Raw genomic sequence first — 19,099 nt, 5'->3', positions numbered from 1 at the left:
GGGAGGTGGAGGAAGTGATGGAGGCTGAATAGACTGGAGCTTTCATTTAACGTTGACTGCTGGTTAACATTCCATCATGGCTTTTGCCTCACTGCCTTCTCCCTGCTTCGGGCTCCTCGACATTTCTCACTGTTCGTCCCCTCAATGGGAAGTCCAGGGGTTTTTGGAGGTGCCTTGGTTTGTCGAGTCCCTTTCGTTGTTATACGTCCCAGTTTAGTTCTGGACAAACGAAGACGGCATCTTTAAGCAGGAACCTCTGGTCTTCGGACTGTTTCAGAAGTGCTGTGCTCTTTTAGCATTCCTTGCACAGTCTGTGTAATGGTGCTTCAGGATTGTTTAAACCATAAGCAAGCCTGATACCATTTATTTTCTCCGTGGTCTACAGTAACATTTTTAGCAACTATACAATAAAAAAAAAAAATTGCTTACAAAATGACAACATGGAAACCAAGTGGACAGCTTAACTTAAATATTTATTACCCATAACTTTAAAAGTCAAACAGCCATTTTGATTTTATACATTCAGTCCAAACCAAACTGGTTTTTGGTATTTTTATCTACAGCTAACCACCCCCCATCCCTCTCCCTCCCCCTCTCCCAAAACAACCAAACATGAAATAAATAAGAAAGGCAACGTCCAGGAAACATGCACTAATTAAACAAACAACAAAACAACTCTGCATGTGAATTAAATCACGTGAGCTCTCCCACTTCAAGTGCAGACTTCTCCCCAACCCCCCACCCCATCCCCGAAATGATTTCCAGTGCAAATACATCCATATAGTGCCATAAGCACGCTCACTCACTCAAGCAATGTTGATCAGTGACTGCAACCTACTGACAGGGCTTCTAGCAAACACCAAACACAAGCGTGAGTGCATACACGCACCCACACACACGATACCATGAAGGCAAGAGTGATGATACGTTTCTCACACGGGATGACACAGTGGAACATCAGCGCGGGTATACAAGTTTGAGTGAGCATATCTGGGGTTCTCTTCCCTAACCCACACGGGTCTGCGAGATGTGTTAGAACGCAGTGGATACAACGTTTAATGCGTTTGTGTGCAACACACCACACTGGCTGAAGGAAAGGCAGCTTCGCTCTGGCTGAACTGAGTGTACTTGAACAGGAAGCGAAATGTACTTGAACAGCGAGTGTAGCACCATTAGTTCCTTTTTAAAGACCGTGACCCAGACGTGAGATTGCTTGTGTTTAACACTTGAGTTAAATCACTACAGCACTAACTAGTCTGTTTATAATGTTATTAAAAATAAAATATGGCGAATTAATATCCAACATAATTATGGTCGTCTCTCCATGTTGCATTCAAGTACTGCTGATTTTACATTAGGTACTATTGACCTTATCAAACCATTACTCTATTTTGTTAGTGTTTGTTATACCTAACTTGGTTATGTCAGGAGCACGTGTATTAGGCTGTAATTGTCCACTGGTACTCAAGTATGTATGTTTGAAGCACATCTTTATATTTTAAGACATTTTTTTTGGAACTAGTGTCAATGACTAGAACTGGATTTGGTTGTGTTCGCCTACTGAAAGGTTTGATGTCACTTAGCCAGGCTTGTGTAACTAAGCTGCATTTGGTATGGCTTAGCTAGGGTGAGCAGATCTCAGGTAAGAGTGTCCTGGTTGTTGATCTCAAGGTCAGAGTTGGGGTCCAGTTGGGCGGTCTCCAGGTTGGGGTCATTCTCCTCCTCGCTCTCAGCACTATAGTCCACCTCCTCCATGAACGGAGGCTCGTCCTCCTCCATCACGTACGTGGTGGGGCTGCGGAAGACACGAGCGCACCACAGTCACTTCGCTTATTAAAAAGATATTGTGGGAAATACGGCTTATAAGTGCGGTATCCTACAATAGATCGGCTTTTAAAAAAACCACTTCACTTTAGTAACCGACTGTTCTGGATTGTTTTGATTGTCTATTTGTTTATGATGCAAACTACTTCTCTGGCTTCTCAGTAAATAAGGTGAATCCTCCATGTTTAAACAATCAGAACGTTTCACACTTAGTGATGCCCAATATGTTTACATTACTGCTGGTCTAAATGGGGGGGGGGGGGATCATCAAGCGGTTTCAGACCTCAAAGAGCAACGTGTCTCTTCTTGCTTCCCGTCTCCCTGTCCCTCTAATACAATAATGTGATGATGGTTTTATGGCTCTCTTGTTAAGCAGTTAAATGGTTTAATGTTTTTGTGTGTTCTCCGCAGCCCAGTGGTTTGGCTGGTTTCAGTGGCTTTTTAATGGTTTTAATGGTGTGAGGGGGTGAGAAACTGGATCCCAGCGAGACACCAGGAGGAGAGGGGGGGCAGATACCGGGGGCGGCCCCAAACCGGATTAGCGGCCTTTTGGATCAGGTGATTAGACTGCTGTAATGGGGAGAGTGCCCAGAGTGCTCAAGTGTGGAGGGCCCCGTGTGACTGAGAGCTCCTCAAGTAGTACTGGCCATTAGAAGAGGGATGGAAGATACGCAAGTGTGTGTGTGTGTGTGTGTGTGTGTGTGTGTGTGTGTGTGTGTGAGAGATCTATTAAAGAAATAAACATGTTGGGAGGGGCAGAGGTATGTTCTCAAGAAGCTTCTAGACTCTGACATCATCAGTGTTATTACTGTCACAATCGTTTTCTGCTTTTCTTTTTCTTCTCTCCCCGCAAATTGTTACACAGCGACTGTAGAAGCCACGAGCCCCGTCTGTCTGAGGAGAATGGCAGCTGACATTTCAGTGCATTTTCAGTAGAAAGAGCAGCGTGAACCAAAATATTAACCCAACCAAGTGTCAACCCAGGCTGCTGGGAAAACCCTTTTGAATAAGCCCATTCATGGAAAGGGAGGTGTCTAAGTGCAGACAAAATTTCAATAAAATATCATTTGATTTATGAAGAAACTGGTAACGGCCACACTTCAGTTCGAGATCTCATGTCACCCAGTTCAGCATCTTACCCCAAACGAAGGTTCCAAAAATGATTATGAACCAGGCACAGCCTGGGCATAAACACTGAAAAGAGTAAATGTGCAATTTCTCATCTACAGGAGAGAAACATCTCAAATGTCTTTGTCTAAGCCAGGATCATCCAGTGTTGTTTTTTTGTTGGCATTTTTGACCCAACTGACAGTGTGGACTCTTAAAAGTCACCTGAGGAGTCTTCAGTAAGGAGTATTTTCATGTCATACTGTGGGTTATAATGTGCATAAAAATCTTATTTGATCGTGTTTCTTGTGTTTGATACTGCATAGGAACTAAGAGAGTGTGTATGTGTGTGGTGTTGTGTGTGTGTGTGTGTACATACCAGGTCATATTGCAGCGGGTCTCTATCAGGTCTCTCTCCATGTCCAGCTGGTGTGTGTGATGGTTGCGGAGCTCCAGGGGGGAGGTGAGGCGTCTCAGCCTGAGCAGAGCCACACAGAACTGGGAACCCATCTCTTCCAGCTCCCTTGTGCCGATCTGGAGGCCCTACAACCCACACGTGTGCATAAACACACACACACAAAATATATACATATATATATAATTACCCATTACGCTGAAAACCATGCACCATTGTCATCTGGAACTTGTAGCAGTTGCAGAAGGCCACTTAAAAACCAATTGCTTCAGAGTCCTGGGGGAAGGCAGAGCGATTAGACCCGGTGCTGCACGCCTGGCGCTGAACCTTTGCCCTAGCCACTTGACCCCTTCTTCCTTGAGGGTTCGGCCGCAGTTTGCCCCTGCACCCTGCTCTCGCCACGGCTGGGTGGGCGTGGCCACGCTGCCTGAACTGCTCGTCCCGGCCATGTCAGGCTGCGATCGCATGCAGGCATTCTCCTCCGCACCGAGAGGAGTGCAGCGGATGAGTCACCGTCTCAGCGTCGCTGTGCATTGCCCTGCAGCGCCATCTACTGGGGGGACTCACCCTCACCCTCTGTGGCTGCAGCTAACGCTGTGCTGGAATGCTGCACTTGTTACTGTGTTTGCTCCAGTGTGCGTGCATGTCTCTCTCTCTCTCTCTCTGTCTCTCTCTCTCTCTGTCTCTCTCTGTCTCTCTGTCTCTCTCTGTCTCATTCAGTGGTGGGGTCAGATCAGCCCTGTGCACATCTTAGAGTCATCAAGGTCTACATGTGTGGAATTTAAAATGAGGGTCATGGATAATGGCGCCCCTTTAGCGACCCTAACAAAAATGACACCAGGGAGCAACTCTGATGATATCCAGGCCAACCCCCCCCCCCGAGAAGAAGCATGACTCAGTAAAACCACCATATGAACACTTATGGAAAAACACACACTACTAATGAAGTTAACCTTCCGAGTGCTTGCAAGAGCCGCTGCCCACCAAACACTGACCCCACCCGTTCCCCGCCCATTGCCCCGCCCCTGGCGGCTCATACCTTGTACTTGCCCTGGTCGCAGCCGCACAGCGTGCTCTCCATGGTGTAGCTGCGCTGCACGCCGATCTCCCGCCACACCACCACACGCGCTGTGGCCTCTTTGGAGCGCTCCACCACGAAGCTGCAGCTTGCAAGGCTGAATGCAGGTGCCAGCTGAGACAGCAGCTTGGGCAAAGTCTGCCGCACACGGGCGCACACACCCAAACACACACGACACACAGCACGCCTGCTCAGAGATCCGACCCGCTTTCAGTGACGGGACGGCACAGTGTGGTGCAAGGCAGGGTAGTAGCACGCCACATGTTTACGCAGTGAAGATAAGACTACAAATGATCCCTCTGATGAAACTGAACAGGTCAGGGCCAGGGACAGGAACCAGGACCCCTGGCGCCTGGATGCTGACCAATAAAGCCATAAACACCCCAGCCGATGGCTTATCACGCAGGCCTGGCTATCGTACCCTTTCCCCTCTTCTTAAGCGTCATAAAACCCACAGACTGGAATGCAGGAAACACTTACCTTAAAAAACTCTTACACTTATAATTCCATCAAGCTCAAACCCTTAGCAGGACAAAATTTCCTCATCCCACAGAGATGTTTCTCTTTCCCTCACAAAGTAACAACTTGCCATGTAACCTGCTACAACGTCCAGTGGTAATAATTTACATTTACGGCATTTAGCTGATGCTTTTATCCAAAGCAACTTACAATTATGAGTGAGTACAAGTTGAGGGTTAAGGGTCTTGCTCAGGGGCCCAACAGTGGCAATCTTCGCAGTGGTGGGGCTTGAACCAGCAACCTTCTGATTACAAGTCAAGTACCTTAACCACTGAGCTACCACTTCAATTCACTTGCATGTTGTTTACCTTATGTTCATTGTAAACAAATTGTTAACCACTCCCAATTGTGTTTACTAGAAATCTTATATGAACCAATTTCAGTAGTAGTAAGTTCTACAAAATAGGAAAGGAATTACACTAATAAATGATTAGACATTTTAAAAGTCTAACTCTCATCCATTTCTAAAGGCAGAGCTATACAACTGAATAAGTCTACATACAAACCTGTGTGCGCATTCTGGTCCAGTATGATCTGTATACCTGTATACCGTCATTTGCTGATGGTGCGGGTGTGTGTGTCTGTGTGTGTGCCCGCGCGCGCGTTACCCTGTAGCCCAGGTCTTCCTGCAGGTCACAGGAACTGGCATTGATGTCGGTCTGCCAAACAGTCTCCTTCACACTGCAGCCATACATGAAGACGTTCTTCTTGCGCGAGTGACCGTGGTAGTCGCAGAAGACCTGCACCCACACATTTGCACAATGTTTACTCTGTCACGCACACCACGACAAGGTACAGTGACCTTGTGTCTCTGGGTTCCCACATGGTCAGGACATTTTGATCTGGAAAACATAAGAAAACACATGCACTCACACACTCACACAAACACACACACACACACACACACACACACACACACACACACACACACACACACACACACACACACACACACACACACACAGGCGTATCTCACCAGGGGCGTCCTCCCCACAGCACTGAGATACTGCAGCAGACTCTTGGCGTGGTAGATGGTGGGGTGAAGCTCAGAACTTGGGTTCTGCCATTGCCTGTTCAGATCTTCACCACTCAGAGAGCACCTGTGACTACACACACACACACACACACACACACACCCACCCACCCACCCAAACACGCAGTGATGGTGGGGGGAGATAGCGATAGAGCGTGCGATAAGAGAGCTCGAATGAGAGCGAGGGAGAAATGGAGACGGCGTGAGCGAACAAGATCCAGATGCACTTAGCAGTTTACAAGCATCGACCAAAACATCTGTGCGGTTCATTTTAAGAGCCAGTCCTTGAACCAACAGCGCACACGAGAGTCTTTGTGTGCGTGCGTGTGCGTGTGCAGACATACTTCCCGTTGACGACTCCGTCTGGGTTGAGCATGGGGATGATTTTGAAGATGTAGCTCTCCCTCAAGCTCTGGGCCAGAGGGCCAGAGCTCATGAGGAACTCCAGCGTGCCCTTCATCACCCAGCTGGCGTTGGTCTCTCCTGGGTGAACCCGTGCACTCAGGAACACCACCGGCCGATTCCCTGCACATGGCACACTACTCAGACTGTGTTTGTTTGTGTAAGGGTTGGACTGACACATATAGGCATTGTGTGTATGTGTGTGTGTAAGAAAGTGAGATTTGGGGCTTGGTTTCTTGAGACTTGTTTTCACGCTTGTGCCGAATACTCGAGTCCGCACCCAGGACCGATTCTGGGCTCGTTAGAGGGAGGGGCTCATTATCACTCGTTTGCTTTCACACGTAAGAACTCCGTCTGGACTGTGGCTCGATTGCGCATTTCCTTTTTGTGACTTTTCTGTGTGTAGGCTCACAACGTCACAGAAGAAGCTTCACCCGATTTCTCCTTAATATTATTTATGTGTGTGTGTGTGTGTGTGTGTGAGAGAGAGAGAGAGAGAGACGTACTGAACTGGCAGACGCGGTCACTGCTGCAGGACTCCGGCATGGCCGTGATGGTGAGCAGGGGGCAGCCGTTGCCCCCCAGGGTGTGGCATAGCAGCTCCTGCCTGTAGTAGATGTGCGGCGTGCACATGGTCTGCAACTTCTGCAGGTGCATCTGCCATGCAAAACACCTCATCAGTCATCACCGGCGGCAGCCAAGAACACCCTCATAAACAACTCCCCCCTCTCCCACCTCCACCCAATGTGAGCGTGCTTGGACGTCTACAGCATGTGCTTCGCAGCCATGAGCCAATACCTTCAGGGTAGAGTAGGTGTACGGGTAATGGTAGGCAAAGTAACAGACGTCGTCCTTGTGCTGAAAGGTCACAGTGAAGGTCATGGTGTAGTAGGATTTGCCCTTTTGGCCCCCTGCGGCGATTGAGCTCCGGGAGAAATGGTTTCTGCGTGGACAGGAGAGCGACGTTATGATGCTGACCAATCAATCAAGACCATGCCTGCCACAGGGAGATTACAACTGTTCGAGTGCGCGGATACAAACATGCTTGGATTCCAGAGTAATTCGAAAGCGTTTACACATACTTAGCTTTTAAGTGGTGACCCTATCAATTCAATGTTTTTCCCATTATTCAATTTTGCAAACATGCACACATCTACAAATACAAGTGTATTTTCCTTTGAATGTGTTTATATCCTGATGCAAATGTGTGTTTTTTTTTTTTTATTGTCCAGTTAAAGCACAGTATTCTGCAACCCTGAGCAAAAACGGGATGCCTGCCTTTTCAAAAGAGCTCCGGAGGTTTCGTATGACTTCGGCTGCAGTGGAAATGCGGGTCGGAGAAGGACTTACTTGTAGTAGCAGATGTCGGAGCCAGTGCGGGCCCAGCGGGGACTGCCGCCAATGGCCTCCTGGACAGAGTACATCAGCACCTGCATGCCTGCCACCAGAGGGCGCAAGCTCACAATCGTACAGACACAACGCTACACAAACACACACACACACTTACGTTTGCGGTCACAGCATGTAGCAGACGCTCTTTTCCAGAGCGGCTTACAAACGTGCTTTGTTGGAAAAAAGCCGAATGCTGGGACATTAAACCAGAGTCTAAAGCATTAGGTCAATAGCCTGTCAGAGTATTCACCAAAGTAAAATATATACACGTGTGTGTATAGTGTGCATGTGTGTGTGTGCACGCACGCATACAAATATGAACATTACAGTAAGGTAGAGGGAGTTCATTCCACCATCTGGTGCTAGTACAGAAGGCTCTTTAGGCATGTCTTCTCCCTCTTGAGGGGCAGTGGTTCAAGACATGTTGTACTTGAGGCACGAAGGATGGGAAACCGGTGTGGGGGGAGACCGGAGCTTTCAGGCAGGAGGCCTGTTTTGGCTTTGCGGGCAAAGCATCTGGGATTTAAATCTGATGCGAGTGACTACAGGAAGACAGAGGAGGGAACGCAGCAGTGAAGTGATGCGTGTGAACTTGGGAAGATTGAATACGAGCCGTGCATCTGCGTTCTGTATCAGGGCGTGGTGGAGTGTGGAGGGAGGCTTGCCAAGAGTGAGCTGCAGGAGTCCAGTTTTGGCATAACAAAGGACTGGACAAGCAATTGAGTGACTTTTCTGTAAAGACGTGGCAAAGCCCTCCTTATGTTATACAAGAGAAACCTGCATGTCTGGATCACCTTAGCACCATGGGCAGAGTACACTGTACTAATATACAGTATCAAGTCCTTGAGAAATATACTTCAATCCCTAGTGCTAAACAGACACAGCAAGAGGGTAAAGTTTTGTTCCTTAATAATGGTGATGAAATGAATATGCCATGCACCAACTGCAGGTTCAGCTCCCCCTAAACCAAGCTGCAGTTGACAGCCAACAGCTGAGATCAAACCCACAGGTTCCAGGTTTGGGAATCACCCCACTGAAAACTTTTATTGGTTAGCAGCTGTCTGTTAAATTTCTATAGCAGGATATCTCTGGCATACTAAACAGTAGCCTGCTGATGTGCGGGGGTGGGGAGACTAGAAAGTTAGCTAAATAAAACCACAAGGTGTTTGCTTTTTTCATATCAGTCAGTTATGACTGAGAACAAGTAAACAAACCCTCTGTTTTTAGCCAAAGCTAAAAGCAAGATAATGGCAGTCTATCCCAACATCAGAAAAGAACTTGGGGAGGAAACGTCACTCTGCTTCGTGTTAGGGCGTTCTCTGCCTCCGTCTTATCCGTGTCGTTTTATGATAACGGGACGCTTCGCTGTCTTGGGCACCATCTCTTGGTTAAGGTGCATTAGCTCTCTGATGGCTAACGCCTCTGGGCTGAGGAGCGTTAGGGGCTCACCGTAGTTGAACTGGCTGTTGGACTTTTCACAGTTGATGATGTTGAAGCGATAGGGCACTCCCACGCGCATGCTGCTCACCTCAAAGTAGAACCACTGGTGGTAGTGGTTACTGTTGATGTCAGAGTTCAGAACCAAATCATACTCAAACCTGGAGAGCACATTACAGAATACCACATGACACAAGGGTTCCAACAAAGCGCACGTGAAAGTGAGGTTCAGGAGCATATATGGCCACAAAACTATGACGATCACACCACACTTTATTCTGATCTAGTCTCACTTAATCATGGCTTTCCAATGTCCTGACCAATATTGCTTACAAGACTGTACCATATTTCATAATTGGCAGTATGGAAAAATCTACATTCCGAGAGAATATACTATAAACTGGAGAGTTTAAAAACAGGATATTATTTAAGATAAACAGAATCTGTGACTAGAATAAATATTTCCACAATGTAAACTGGGCCTTTAAAGTGAACTGTGCTTACTTTCTGACTTGAATTGCCTTTCGCAGATTGCCAGACTCGAACCGCGAGTTGAACTTCAGTGACTCGCCATCAACTACTGGACAACTAAAGGTTAAAAAGAAGCTTTTTTAGTGCAACCTAAATCAAATATCAAATTATGAGTTTTTAACTCATTCCTAATGCCTTACACCATAAAACAGTCAAGAACAAATCATTAGAGAAATCAGCTGACCTCTGCATGTCAAGGTCATATACAACTCTGTCCAGGATCTCGGCAGGGTGAATCAGTCTCTCAATATCCTGGAAAATTTTCGCTCTGTTGGAAAACATGTGTATTTTACATTTGAGTGATATTTAAATCTGAGAAACATTCAAGTATTCCAGCATAATTCTAGTATGTGATTTACAATTAAAAGCAGACTTTATCCATCTCAAGGCGATAAATGTAAAAATGCAGAAATACAAAAAAATTGGGGTTTTTTTTGGTTTTTTTAAACAAATACAAAACAGTTTTAAAACCAGTTCCTGACTACAGCTTACAGTTCTCTTGCTGTGGCATGTCTACTCACCGCTGTACCCCGTAAACTCTCTCTAGAATGTGTTCCCGAAAGTTTGGTGCTATGTGGCCAAAATAGTCTGGATACGCCACTTCTGTGTAGCCTGGCACGGAGCAGGTTGCTTTGGCCATCTCTAGGTACAGGTCAGGGTCATGCAGAGGCAGGAGTGCTGCTGTGTCTGGCACCTCCAGCACTGCCTGGTCCCCACCCTCCTCCTGAGGCCCCGCCCCGGTGCAGCCTCCGTTCATTGAGTCAGAGGTGTTGAGGGCCAGGCAGCCCAGGGCCTGCTCTATATCTTGCTCCGGCCCATCCTTTGGAGCCTTGAAGACCACGCCCATCGGGGCGTCATTGGGCCGGGGTGGCTCGTGTGCATCTTGCCGTGGGTGCCTGTTTCTGGGATAGGCCCAGGGGCCGGCTGGGGTACGGCCCATGGGGATGACAATAGGCCGCTGGAGCTTCGGGGCATGGGGCGTGAATGGGGAGGTGGATTTACTGCTCTCGAAGTCAAAGTCCTGAAAAATAAAGATGACCATTAGAAACAGAGGTAGCAGACTTTATTCTAATATGTAAGGGTTTAATGGTACCATAATCTAGATTTTTCTCCTTTTACATTTTTTGCTTTGCGTTGACATTAGTGTTTGTGTGGCTTTATTTTCCAAAACCAATCATAAATAATTTTTGCACGAACATTTTCCAGCTGCTCTTTATACGTTAGAATAACCTTTTGTTATTGCACCTTTAAGATGGACATAAGATAAATAAGCTTTGTTCTGACTGGCTGTCACGTATTGTGCCTAATTCAAAAAGCAGTCATGGTGGTCAGAGCTGAAACATACTTGAAAACTGTAAGTGGGTGGGACTAAACTGCTGTATGCTGAACACGTGCGGATATGTAAAAGAGCTCTTGTGATATCAGAGAAACAGTGATTCCAAATGGCTGTTTTGCACCTTAGATTCCACATATGGACTGTTTGTACTTTGGGAGTAAACTGTGTGTTTTGAAACTTTATCAAAATACTTTATTTCCACAAAGTGAAATAAATTCAGTTTTCCATGATAGGGGCCATTTAAGGGTTTGTGTATAAGCTACATGCTACCTTACATTTACAATGCAAATAAATACATACTATATATGCACATTTGTGTATGTGTGTACACACACACACACACACACACACACACACACACACACACACACACACACACACACACACACACACACACACACACACACACACACACACACACACCTCCTATTCCACTAGCTGCTTCTGAATAGGTGCATTGTCAGATGTTGTCCAAAGTTTTTTAGAAACAGCCGAAACTCAGTGCTGATTGTTTACCTTATGGTAAGTGTAGTTAAATTATTCAGGAAGCAATACCACCTAGCAGAATATGAATCGTTCAGCAAATTTCATATGTGGGCATCAGTTGTAGTCTTTACCTGAAAATCCTCAGAGAATTCCAGAAAAAATCGCTCATAAACTCTTAGCTCGTCAAATGGGCGCAACACAAGGTGTCTGGGTCGCAGTTTGTTGATGTCGGTCTCAATGTCATCGTTCTGTGGCCAAACACACAAGAGCAGTCGTTGAAATCACGGACTGATACGCACGGGACCTTGTGGGCCAGCTTCTGCAAGGCCAGCCTGCCATTAGCCGTGGCCCGCAGGGCTGTCGTCCCGGCCCTCCACAGACCTGCAGCATGCAGAAGTCACCTGAGCCTTGTGCTCCTTCTCCTCGTCCTCAGTATCGTTCTCCGTGTCGACCTCCGTCTCCTCGTTGTCATCGCTCTCGTCCATGACGTCATCCACTGGGAAAGGGAAGACAATGATCCAACACGCATTCGCACCTATTCCTTCCGGCTGGCGGCAACACGATGAACATTTTTATGCATGCCAAGCAGTGCTCCTTTCCTCACGGCTGCATATGTTAGAACACAAGGCAGAATGTGTGTGTGATCAGAACACAAAATGGCTTTTTCCTTTGGGCGCTTCAGTAATTTCCTCTTTCTTTTGCTTATTACTTTGATTCGACCTATCGGACCTCTTGCCAGGTCATAGGCGAGAACTGATTTTTATCGGTCTTGACTGGTTAATTACGCATTAAGGTTGAGCATGTAAGCATGCTTGTGCGTGGACATTCCTTGCTCCTTTACCGTCTGGTGGCTGGCTGTATATCTGAGCCGCTGGGCTACTGGCCGGGACCTGTGGGAGCGGGTGGTGAAAAGCACTTTTAATGGTGGGCAGCGGAAGGCGGTTCTTTGGGAAGCACTTCCTCATGATCAGGCTGGAGGTGTTCACCAAAAGGTCCAGCGTCCGGACGGGCAGGCACTCCTTCCCAGGAAAAGCCACACACACACACACACACACACACACACACACACACACACACACACACACACACACACACACACACACAGTCTATTGTAATGAGATTTTTGCACAGGAAGTACTGGGACTTCCATAACTGAAATATCTCATCTCACCTAGAGCTACCAGAACAAACAAATATACCTCTATATGCATATCACTGAATATGAAAGAATATTCACAGGTTTAATGTAACCTACATATAAATTGAGAACTATTAGGTCTCACGACATTTTTGTCATTTGTATTTCAGATTCAGTGATTAAATATTCAGTAGCACACATAATACGTAAAAATCAGCATCATAAACTTTTATTCCTTGTAAAAAACGTCCAAGGACTACTAATTCACATATCAAAACTCCAAAAAAAAGGGAAATGCATTAAGAACGTGATGTATCTCACTGCGGAGGTGTTATAGAGGGTCCTTATGCCATCAGCATCAATGAAGGCCTTCCTGCCTAGCTTGATGTTAGTGATGTTTTTGATGCATCCCAGAATGCTCTTGCGAAGGAGCGTGTGCCGGTGGCGGGTGTCGTTGCGGTGCCAGTCCAGGTAGATGGCGAGCAGGGCTGGCACGTTGCCCCTGTCCACTGCGCGGCGAGCATTCATCTCTTACAAGCAAACAGGGGCAGAAAGGACAGCCCAACTTACACTGGGGTGGATGGGATTAAGGAAACCCAAGTAATAATAAAACATAGGCAGGTATATCACTTGTAAGAAACAGTGTCAGGTGATCAATATAATAAATTACATAATACATCTTTAGGGCTGGCCAATTAAGCAAAAAAAAAAAAAAAGCTTTAAAAATGTTTTTGTTTTTTTACCTTACTGAATTCACAAATTTGTTTTTTTTTTAATTTAGCTTTTATCTAATTTCTTTTTGGTGGTGCCTATTAAAAATTCTTTATTACAATGAAGAAAAAAAAAATCATACTGGTCAGAGCAGTGAAGAGTATCAGTTGCAGTGTGCAAATCAGCGAGAAAATACCAGCGTTAAGAAGGCTGACTGCTTCTCCACGCTATAAACGGGCACCATATCCCCAGCAGTATGAACCGCCAACGCAACTTGTACTAATATACACATATATAATGTAATAAAATGAAGTTCCTATTACTTCTATGCATTTTCCGTGTGTGTGTTCTCTCTGGCAGGGATCTGGCTGAATTGTATTCTTACACTCTGGCTTTTGTATTTTCTAAGAGTCGCGCTGGACAAAAGCATCTGCTGCATGATGAACATGGGAAGTGAAGCACATAGGATGGCAACTTCTTCTCTGCTCTTGTACGCTCGCTCACCCACCCACCCACCCACACAGCGCTCCTATTCCACTCGTCGCTTCTGGATAGGTCATGGTGCCACTTTTAGTTGGGACTGACCTTCTGCACACTTTGCACTTTACGTTAGGTTGTTGAACCTCTCAAATCTGAACCGGTTCCCTGACTGAAGTTATGATACTATCTTGGTTTGGAACCAGCAGGGCAGCCCCAGAAGAAATGCGTAAGGTGTTTGTGCCATGACTTCTTGTTTTGAATTTTGTTAAGTAAACACATACTTTTAAAGTCTCAATTTAAAATATTTTAAAACTGTAGTAAAATACTCATTTCAGTTTAAAAAAAAGGATGATAGAATAACTGCCCAGCCCTAAATGTATTAAACTAATGTTTCAAATATTTTACACTACATGTAAGGAATATGATCATACAATCACACTTACTTGATTTTAGCAAAGCTGCCAAAGTATCAAGGGCCACTCTGTGATAAAAATTCAGAAGACAAACAGCATGACGTGTTTATGTATCAAGCAGAGAAGCCTGCCAACAGAGCTGTGCAGTGCATGCAGAAAGACACGGCAGAAACACTGCCCTTCTTACTTCAGCAGGGTGGTGTTCTTTTTGGTGTAGGGTCCAATGACTTTAAACATCATCTCTACCATGCCACTCTTTCCCAGTGAGACAGCGTTCACCGCTACACAACCAGGAAGAGAGACCATTAAGGAACCCATACTAGATCATGCTAGCCATTTACCTCTCAAACTGACATCATCCAGAACTACACAGATGACCAATATGGACAGGGATTTAAAATCTTTTTTTTTTTACCAAAACAAAAATGAGACACCAAACTTTGTTTTAACCATGGTTACCTATTATTTATTCATACATGTGCATATTTAACATGCTTATTGCTAGATTATAATGAAATGCGAGGAACTGCCGTTTAGTTCTCTGTAAAGGAAACGCCTGTTCCTTTATGGTGCACTCACACACTACATGTGTTTAACTAAATCCATGTTGCCTAAAAAGTAGTGCGATATACAAGAATATAGTTTTCAGTGATTGCTTGATTTTATTACCCATGCAGTCGAAATATTTTAAACATTGGAAAGCTCATCAGAATCCCACATAATAGTGGCATCTTGCTTTGGGTATTTTGTGAAAAAAAAAGGCTTCTGGCTGATATTAAAATACACTGTAAAAGCAACCCGAACGTTTATACTTCACTGCCTTGGATCATTTAGTTTTTAAGGAGCTCATGCACTTTTGCACACTCACAGTTGCTGGAGTAGAGGCGTAGCACCTGCAGACATGGCAGCAGGAGTCTGTGGTTCTGCAGGTTCTGTTTCAGCAGATTCACCGTCACGTTTAGAGCCCCACTTAGTCGCGCTTTAACTCCAAACTTCCTGTCTGGAGAGGCAGCGAGTAAGGTGCGCACCCCTCTCATGTTTACTTACCGAATAATCAATTATTGGTTGAAACAATCAATCAAGTATCGATAACAATAATCCAATCTTCCACAAAAAGAAGGCTCTTTTTCAGTGCTAGCCTCTGTTCATTCATAGGGGTTTGGGAAACAGTGCTCCACTGGGATCGCCATGGTTACCTTTAGGTCCAACTTTGGCCAATAGTGAGTGTATCTGGTGCATGAGCTCTTCACTGGGGGATGCTTCTCTGCCAGAGCTGATCAGCAGGTGCAGGAGGATGGCTGTTCCTCCTTTAGACACAAACACGCCCACCCTGCGGCCACCGGCTGCAGCAACACCGTGACACACCATCAACCAATGGTTTAATGGCGTAGTATTTAATTGTTATATTTAGTATTTCTACAGTTCACGTAGAGAGCTGTTTCTGACAAATAACAGGGAATACAAATTATTTTATTTTTGAGTTATTTTAATTTTATTTTTGTTTTGGTTAGTGTTTAAACCTTGAAGGAAAATACCATCATATGAATGCTATAACCATAAAAAGAAAAACAACTATGGACCAAATTCTCTATAATGCACTTACCTCAGATACAAAACAGACCAATCAAAATTATTCAAAAAAGACACCTGACCAATTACAAAACATTTCTCACACAATTAGGTGTTTACTTATTACGCTACTCAAAGCCAGGACCAAATCAAAAACAAAAAAAATGATCCAATCCATTCAAATATACGAAGACCACAGAAACTCACCCACTGTCAACAGCTCATTCAAAATACACAAGATGTTCAGAATTGTCTGCAAATCCTGTGTGCTCTGTAAACGTTTAAATATAATAATTATTGTAAAACAACACGATACATCACACTGGGTTGTATACAGAATAAATAAAGGAAGGACAAAGTGATTTTTTTTTAGTTAGGAGAGTGTGCTTACCTGTAGAGATGAGAGAATGACCTCCATACCAGTGGAGCCTTTAGCCATGACCTCCTTACGAGTCTTCTCTGAAACACAACAGCAGGATGTCAGCTCTGAACATGTTTGGTACATGTTACTACGATTAACTCTTCTGTTGCTACACTGAGCATTATCATCACTACAGAAAGAGACAAAACAAGACTTTTTTTCTGGCAATGGTACAGCCAGTAGTATCTAAAGCAGTCATACAAAAGTGATATACTATGAAGTTACTGGGTGCTAAAATCGGAATGCTCCAAAAATCTGCTCTCAAAATCTTGGAGTAGTCGAATTCCTCTCATTTTGGACGTTTCAATCATATAGTCAAATTTCAGTGAAGAAATGTGATCAGCGGTCAAACTTTGAAAGGCCAAGTGTAAAGTTACATCCTTGTTATGCTTTTCTCAAACATCAGAGACATTCTAGTGAGTTAGTTCTCGAAGAAAACGGATATCTGCAGCCAAACTCTTGCCATCGTATACTGAAGCGCCAAGTAAACATTGTTTGTGCGCCAACTTAAGTTTTGAGCAGTAGCGTTAAAACAGCGTCCAACACAAACCATCCTTCACGCAAGGTCAAAGAAATGGCTGAAAAGTCCTACAATAGCTAAGGATAAATAAGATTTAGTTTTTTGTTTTGTTTACTTCTGAGTTATACTTACTTTTATTGATGTTTACTTTTGATTTATACTCAGAACATTGAGGACGTTTGCTAGTCGATGGCAGGCGCCGACAGCGTGCAGGGCTACGACGGAAGCGTGCATCATTTCAGCACATTGACAACCAGCAAGAACACAAAACCAGAAGCAGAACACATTGCTTTCTAGAACAGACCCAAGCAACCGCACGCCGCCAGCAACAACGCAGATTATTACCCTTATTCGCTTTCAAACCGCGGGAATGTGCTTTGAAAGGTCAGCCTATGGCACTCGCCTTTGCTTTACAATGTCAGCAAATGCAACCGGGGGCCCGAGCCAGGTGACCGGGTAACCCGAGCAACGCTCCTCACGAGAGCGCGAGGCCGCCTCCGCCCGAAGGTTAGACTGAAAGGGACGGTTACATAACTAGCTGCTGAAAGAGCGCCGTAAATAAAAACGTGCTGTGCAAATCAAATACCGGTGACACGGGAGACTGAGAGGCAAGTCAGTTTTGTGCGAGCGCGCTCATTCGCAGGAAAAGTAGCAGAACTACCAGATGTCGTTTAAGACGACGGAGCGGGTAGGCACTGCGCTTCAAAACACGTGCGAGGCGGAATACATTCGGACGACGAACGAGCGAAATACGTATGAGTCACGATTCAACAATCTTGAACTGTGCAGTAGTTTAGCAATGTTTTAAAGACTGAAGCCTTTGGTCCTATTTTCGTGTTATCTGCTGATTTGGTTGAGATCGGTGTACCATCTCTAAAATTCTACTGTTAGTTTTTACAGAAAGAAGCATAATTTACCTCAAATAAAATTAACCATTTGTTTAGTAGCTTAAAAACAAACAAAAATAATGCATGGTCTGTTAAGTTTCACAGCATGTGCAACCATTTTACCTTGAAAAAAAAGACATTTAGATGTTACCAGGTAACATTAGCATTAGTGCAAGCAGCCCTACACCAAGTTCTTTTGGATTTCTACGTCTTCTTACACCCATATACAGGTGAATAGACTGTTATTAGTACTCATGTCTGCTGCAGACGCGTGTGTGAAATCCATTTCTCACAGCTTACCAGGGCTGCCTGTAGGCTGAATGTGTGTCTCTACTTCTATTACAGCTGTAGTCCATCTTTATTGTTCGCGCACACACACACACACACACACACACACACACACTACACAACACAGATCTATGCATGTCAGACACAAACACACCGCTCTTGTATCAGCCAGACTAACACTTAGCAATATGGGGGATTTTTACTTCTTCAAGAGGCTCCGCCCAGTGAGCTGATCCTCGCAGCTTGAGTGGCAGGTCGAGATGATGACAGACACGTAGGACGTGGGACAGAGGCCCTGACCAAAGAACTTCGCATGCCAAGAGAGTGGCAGAGGGATTAGCAGGGAGATGCAAGGATGTGGAACATTTCGAAATTCTCCCTCTTAGGCAGGTGGGGGTGGAGGGTGGCAAGGGGCCGTGGAGACACGTGCGTCATGCTGGATACGGTTACAGCTTGCCGGGTCAGTGGGGGTCTTAGCTTCCAGAGGGTGGTCTTAGCAGGCCAGGCCAGCAGCACCAGATAACCTTCTGATCCACTTCAGCTTATTCCACGTACAGCTTTAAGTATGTTATATATGAAAATGTGGACTATACCTGCTGATAAATCCAGTTTGCTTGTTTATTTGTGGGGTGGGGGGAATTTCATGTTTCAGTTTGCAATATGCTGGTGAGGCTGGTCATACTTAGAGAAAAAAAGTACAGCTACAGTATTAAGTCCAGTTCCAGGAACACAGCACAGTACTTCCATTGTGGAGTTAATGCGCACTGTTAACAAGGGGGGGAAAAAAATCCGCACATGATGTACGTTAGAAATGTAGAGGACCCAAATTCGCCACGCAGTGCTTTAGGTATAACACAATGCATGCGTGTCTGAGTTGGTTTGCACGAAGCCATGCGAGGCTCACCCGGGTGTGCGCGACGAAGCTGACTCACCTTGCGTCTGGATGAGGTGCAGGATTTTGCCCGTCACCTGCCTGATGGCCTCCGTGTCAGAGCCCACAGCCTCCCCGTCGTGCCGCTCCAGCTGAGCCAGCAGCATCAGCACCCGGGAACTACTGGGAATGCTGTCCACACGCGTACCAAAGCATGAGGCTTTAGAGGACCTGCTTTTCA

At 45.4% G+C, this 19,099-nt stretch overlaps 1 protein-coding gene across 3 annotated transcripts in view; it reads right to left on the bottom strand.

The window, feature by feature from the left end:
• Positions 1-460: 460 nt before the first annotated feature.
• Positions 461-19,099, bottom strand: part of agtpbp1 (ATP/GTP binding carboxypeptidase 1) — a 19,698-nt gene continuing 1,059 nt past the window's right edge. Inside the window, exons 1-25 of one of the 3 annotated variants that reach the window (XM_081703163.1) lie at positions 18,920-19,051; positions 18,000-18,751; positions 16,263-16,330; positions 16,079-16,142; positions 15,499-15,645; positions 15,171-15,302; positions 14,490-14,583; positions 14,333-14,370; positions 13,020-13,228; positions 12,402-12,579; positions 11,962-12,056; positions 11,692-11,808; positions 10,260-10,759; positions 9,923-10,006; positions 9,712-9,795; positions 9,220-9,368; positions 7,729-7,816; positions 7,177-7,321; positions 6,885-7,035; positions 6,321-6,501; positions 5,920-6,049; positions 5,552-5,683; positions 4,386-4,562; positions 3,311-3,474; positions 461-1,795 (exon numbers count right to left, since the gene is read on the bottom strand). In XM_081703163.1, coding sequence (XP_081559289.1) covers positions 1,639-1,795; positions 3,311-3,474; positions 4,386-4,562; positions 5,552-5,683; positions 5,920-6,049; positions 6,321-6,501; positions 6,885-7,035; positions 7,177-7,321; positions 7,729-7,816; positions 9,220-9,368; positions 9,712-9,795; positions 9,923-10,006; positions 10,260-10,759; positions 11,692-11,808; positions 11,962-12,056; positions 12,402-12,579; positions 13,020-13,228; positions 14,333-14,370; positions 14,490-14,583; positions 15,171-15,302; positions 15,499-15,645; positions 16,079-16,142; positions 16,263-16,310 — 3,264 coding nt within the window. In that variant the 5' untranslated portion in view covers positions 16,311-16,330; positions 18,000-18,751; positions 18,920-19,051 and the 3' untranslated portion in view covers positions 461-1,638. Of the gene's footprint in view, positions 1,796-3,310; positions 3,475-4,385; positions 4,563-5,551; positions 5,684-5,919; positions 6,050-6,320; positions 6,502-6,884; positions 7,036-7,176; positions 7,322-7,728; positions 7,817-9,219; positions 9,369-9,711; positions 9,796-9,922; positions 10,007-10,259; positions 10,760-11,691; positions 11,809-11,961; positions 12,057-12,401; positions 12,580-13,019; positions 13,229-14,332; positions 14,371-14,489; positions 14,584-15,170; positions 15,303-15,498; positions 15,646-16,078; positions 16,143-16,262; positions 16,331-17,999; positions 18,752-18,919; positions 19,052-19,099 lie in introns of those variants that run through there. The other 2 variants (XM_035536212.2, XM_081703164.1) reach the window with 2 other exon arrangements.

This window comes from Electrophorus electricus, chromosome 20 (assembly GCF_041902795.1).
Source record: "Electrophorus electricus isolate QZ-2024a chromosome 20, ASM4190279v1, whole genome shotgun sequence".
NCBI lineage: Eukaryota > Metazoa > Chordata > Actinopteri > Gymnotiformes > Gymnotidae > Electrophorus > Electrophorus electricus.
This window is presented reverse-complemented; position numbering and strand designations above follow the sequence as displayed.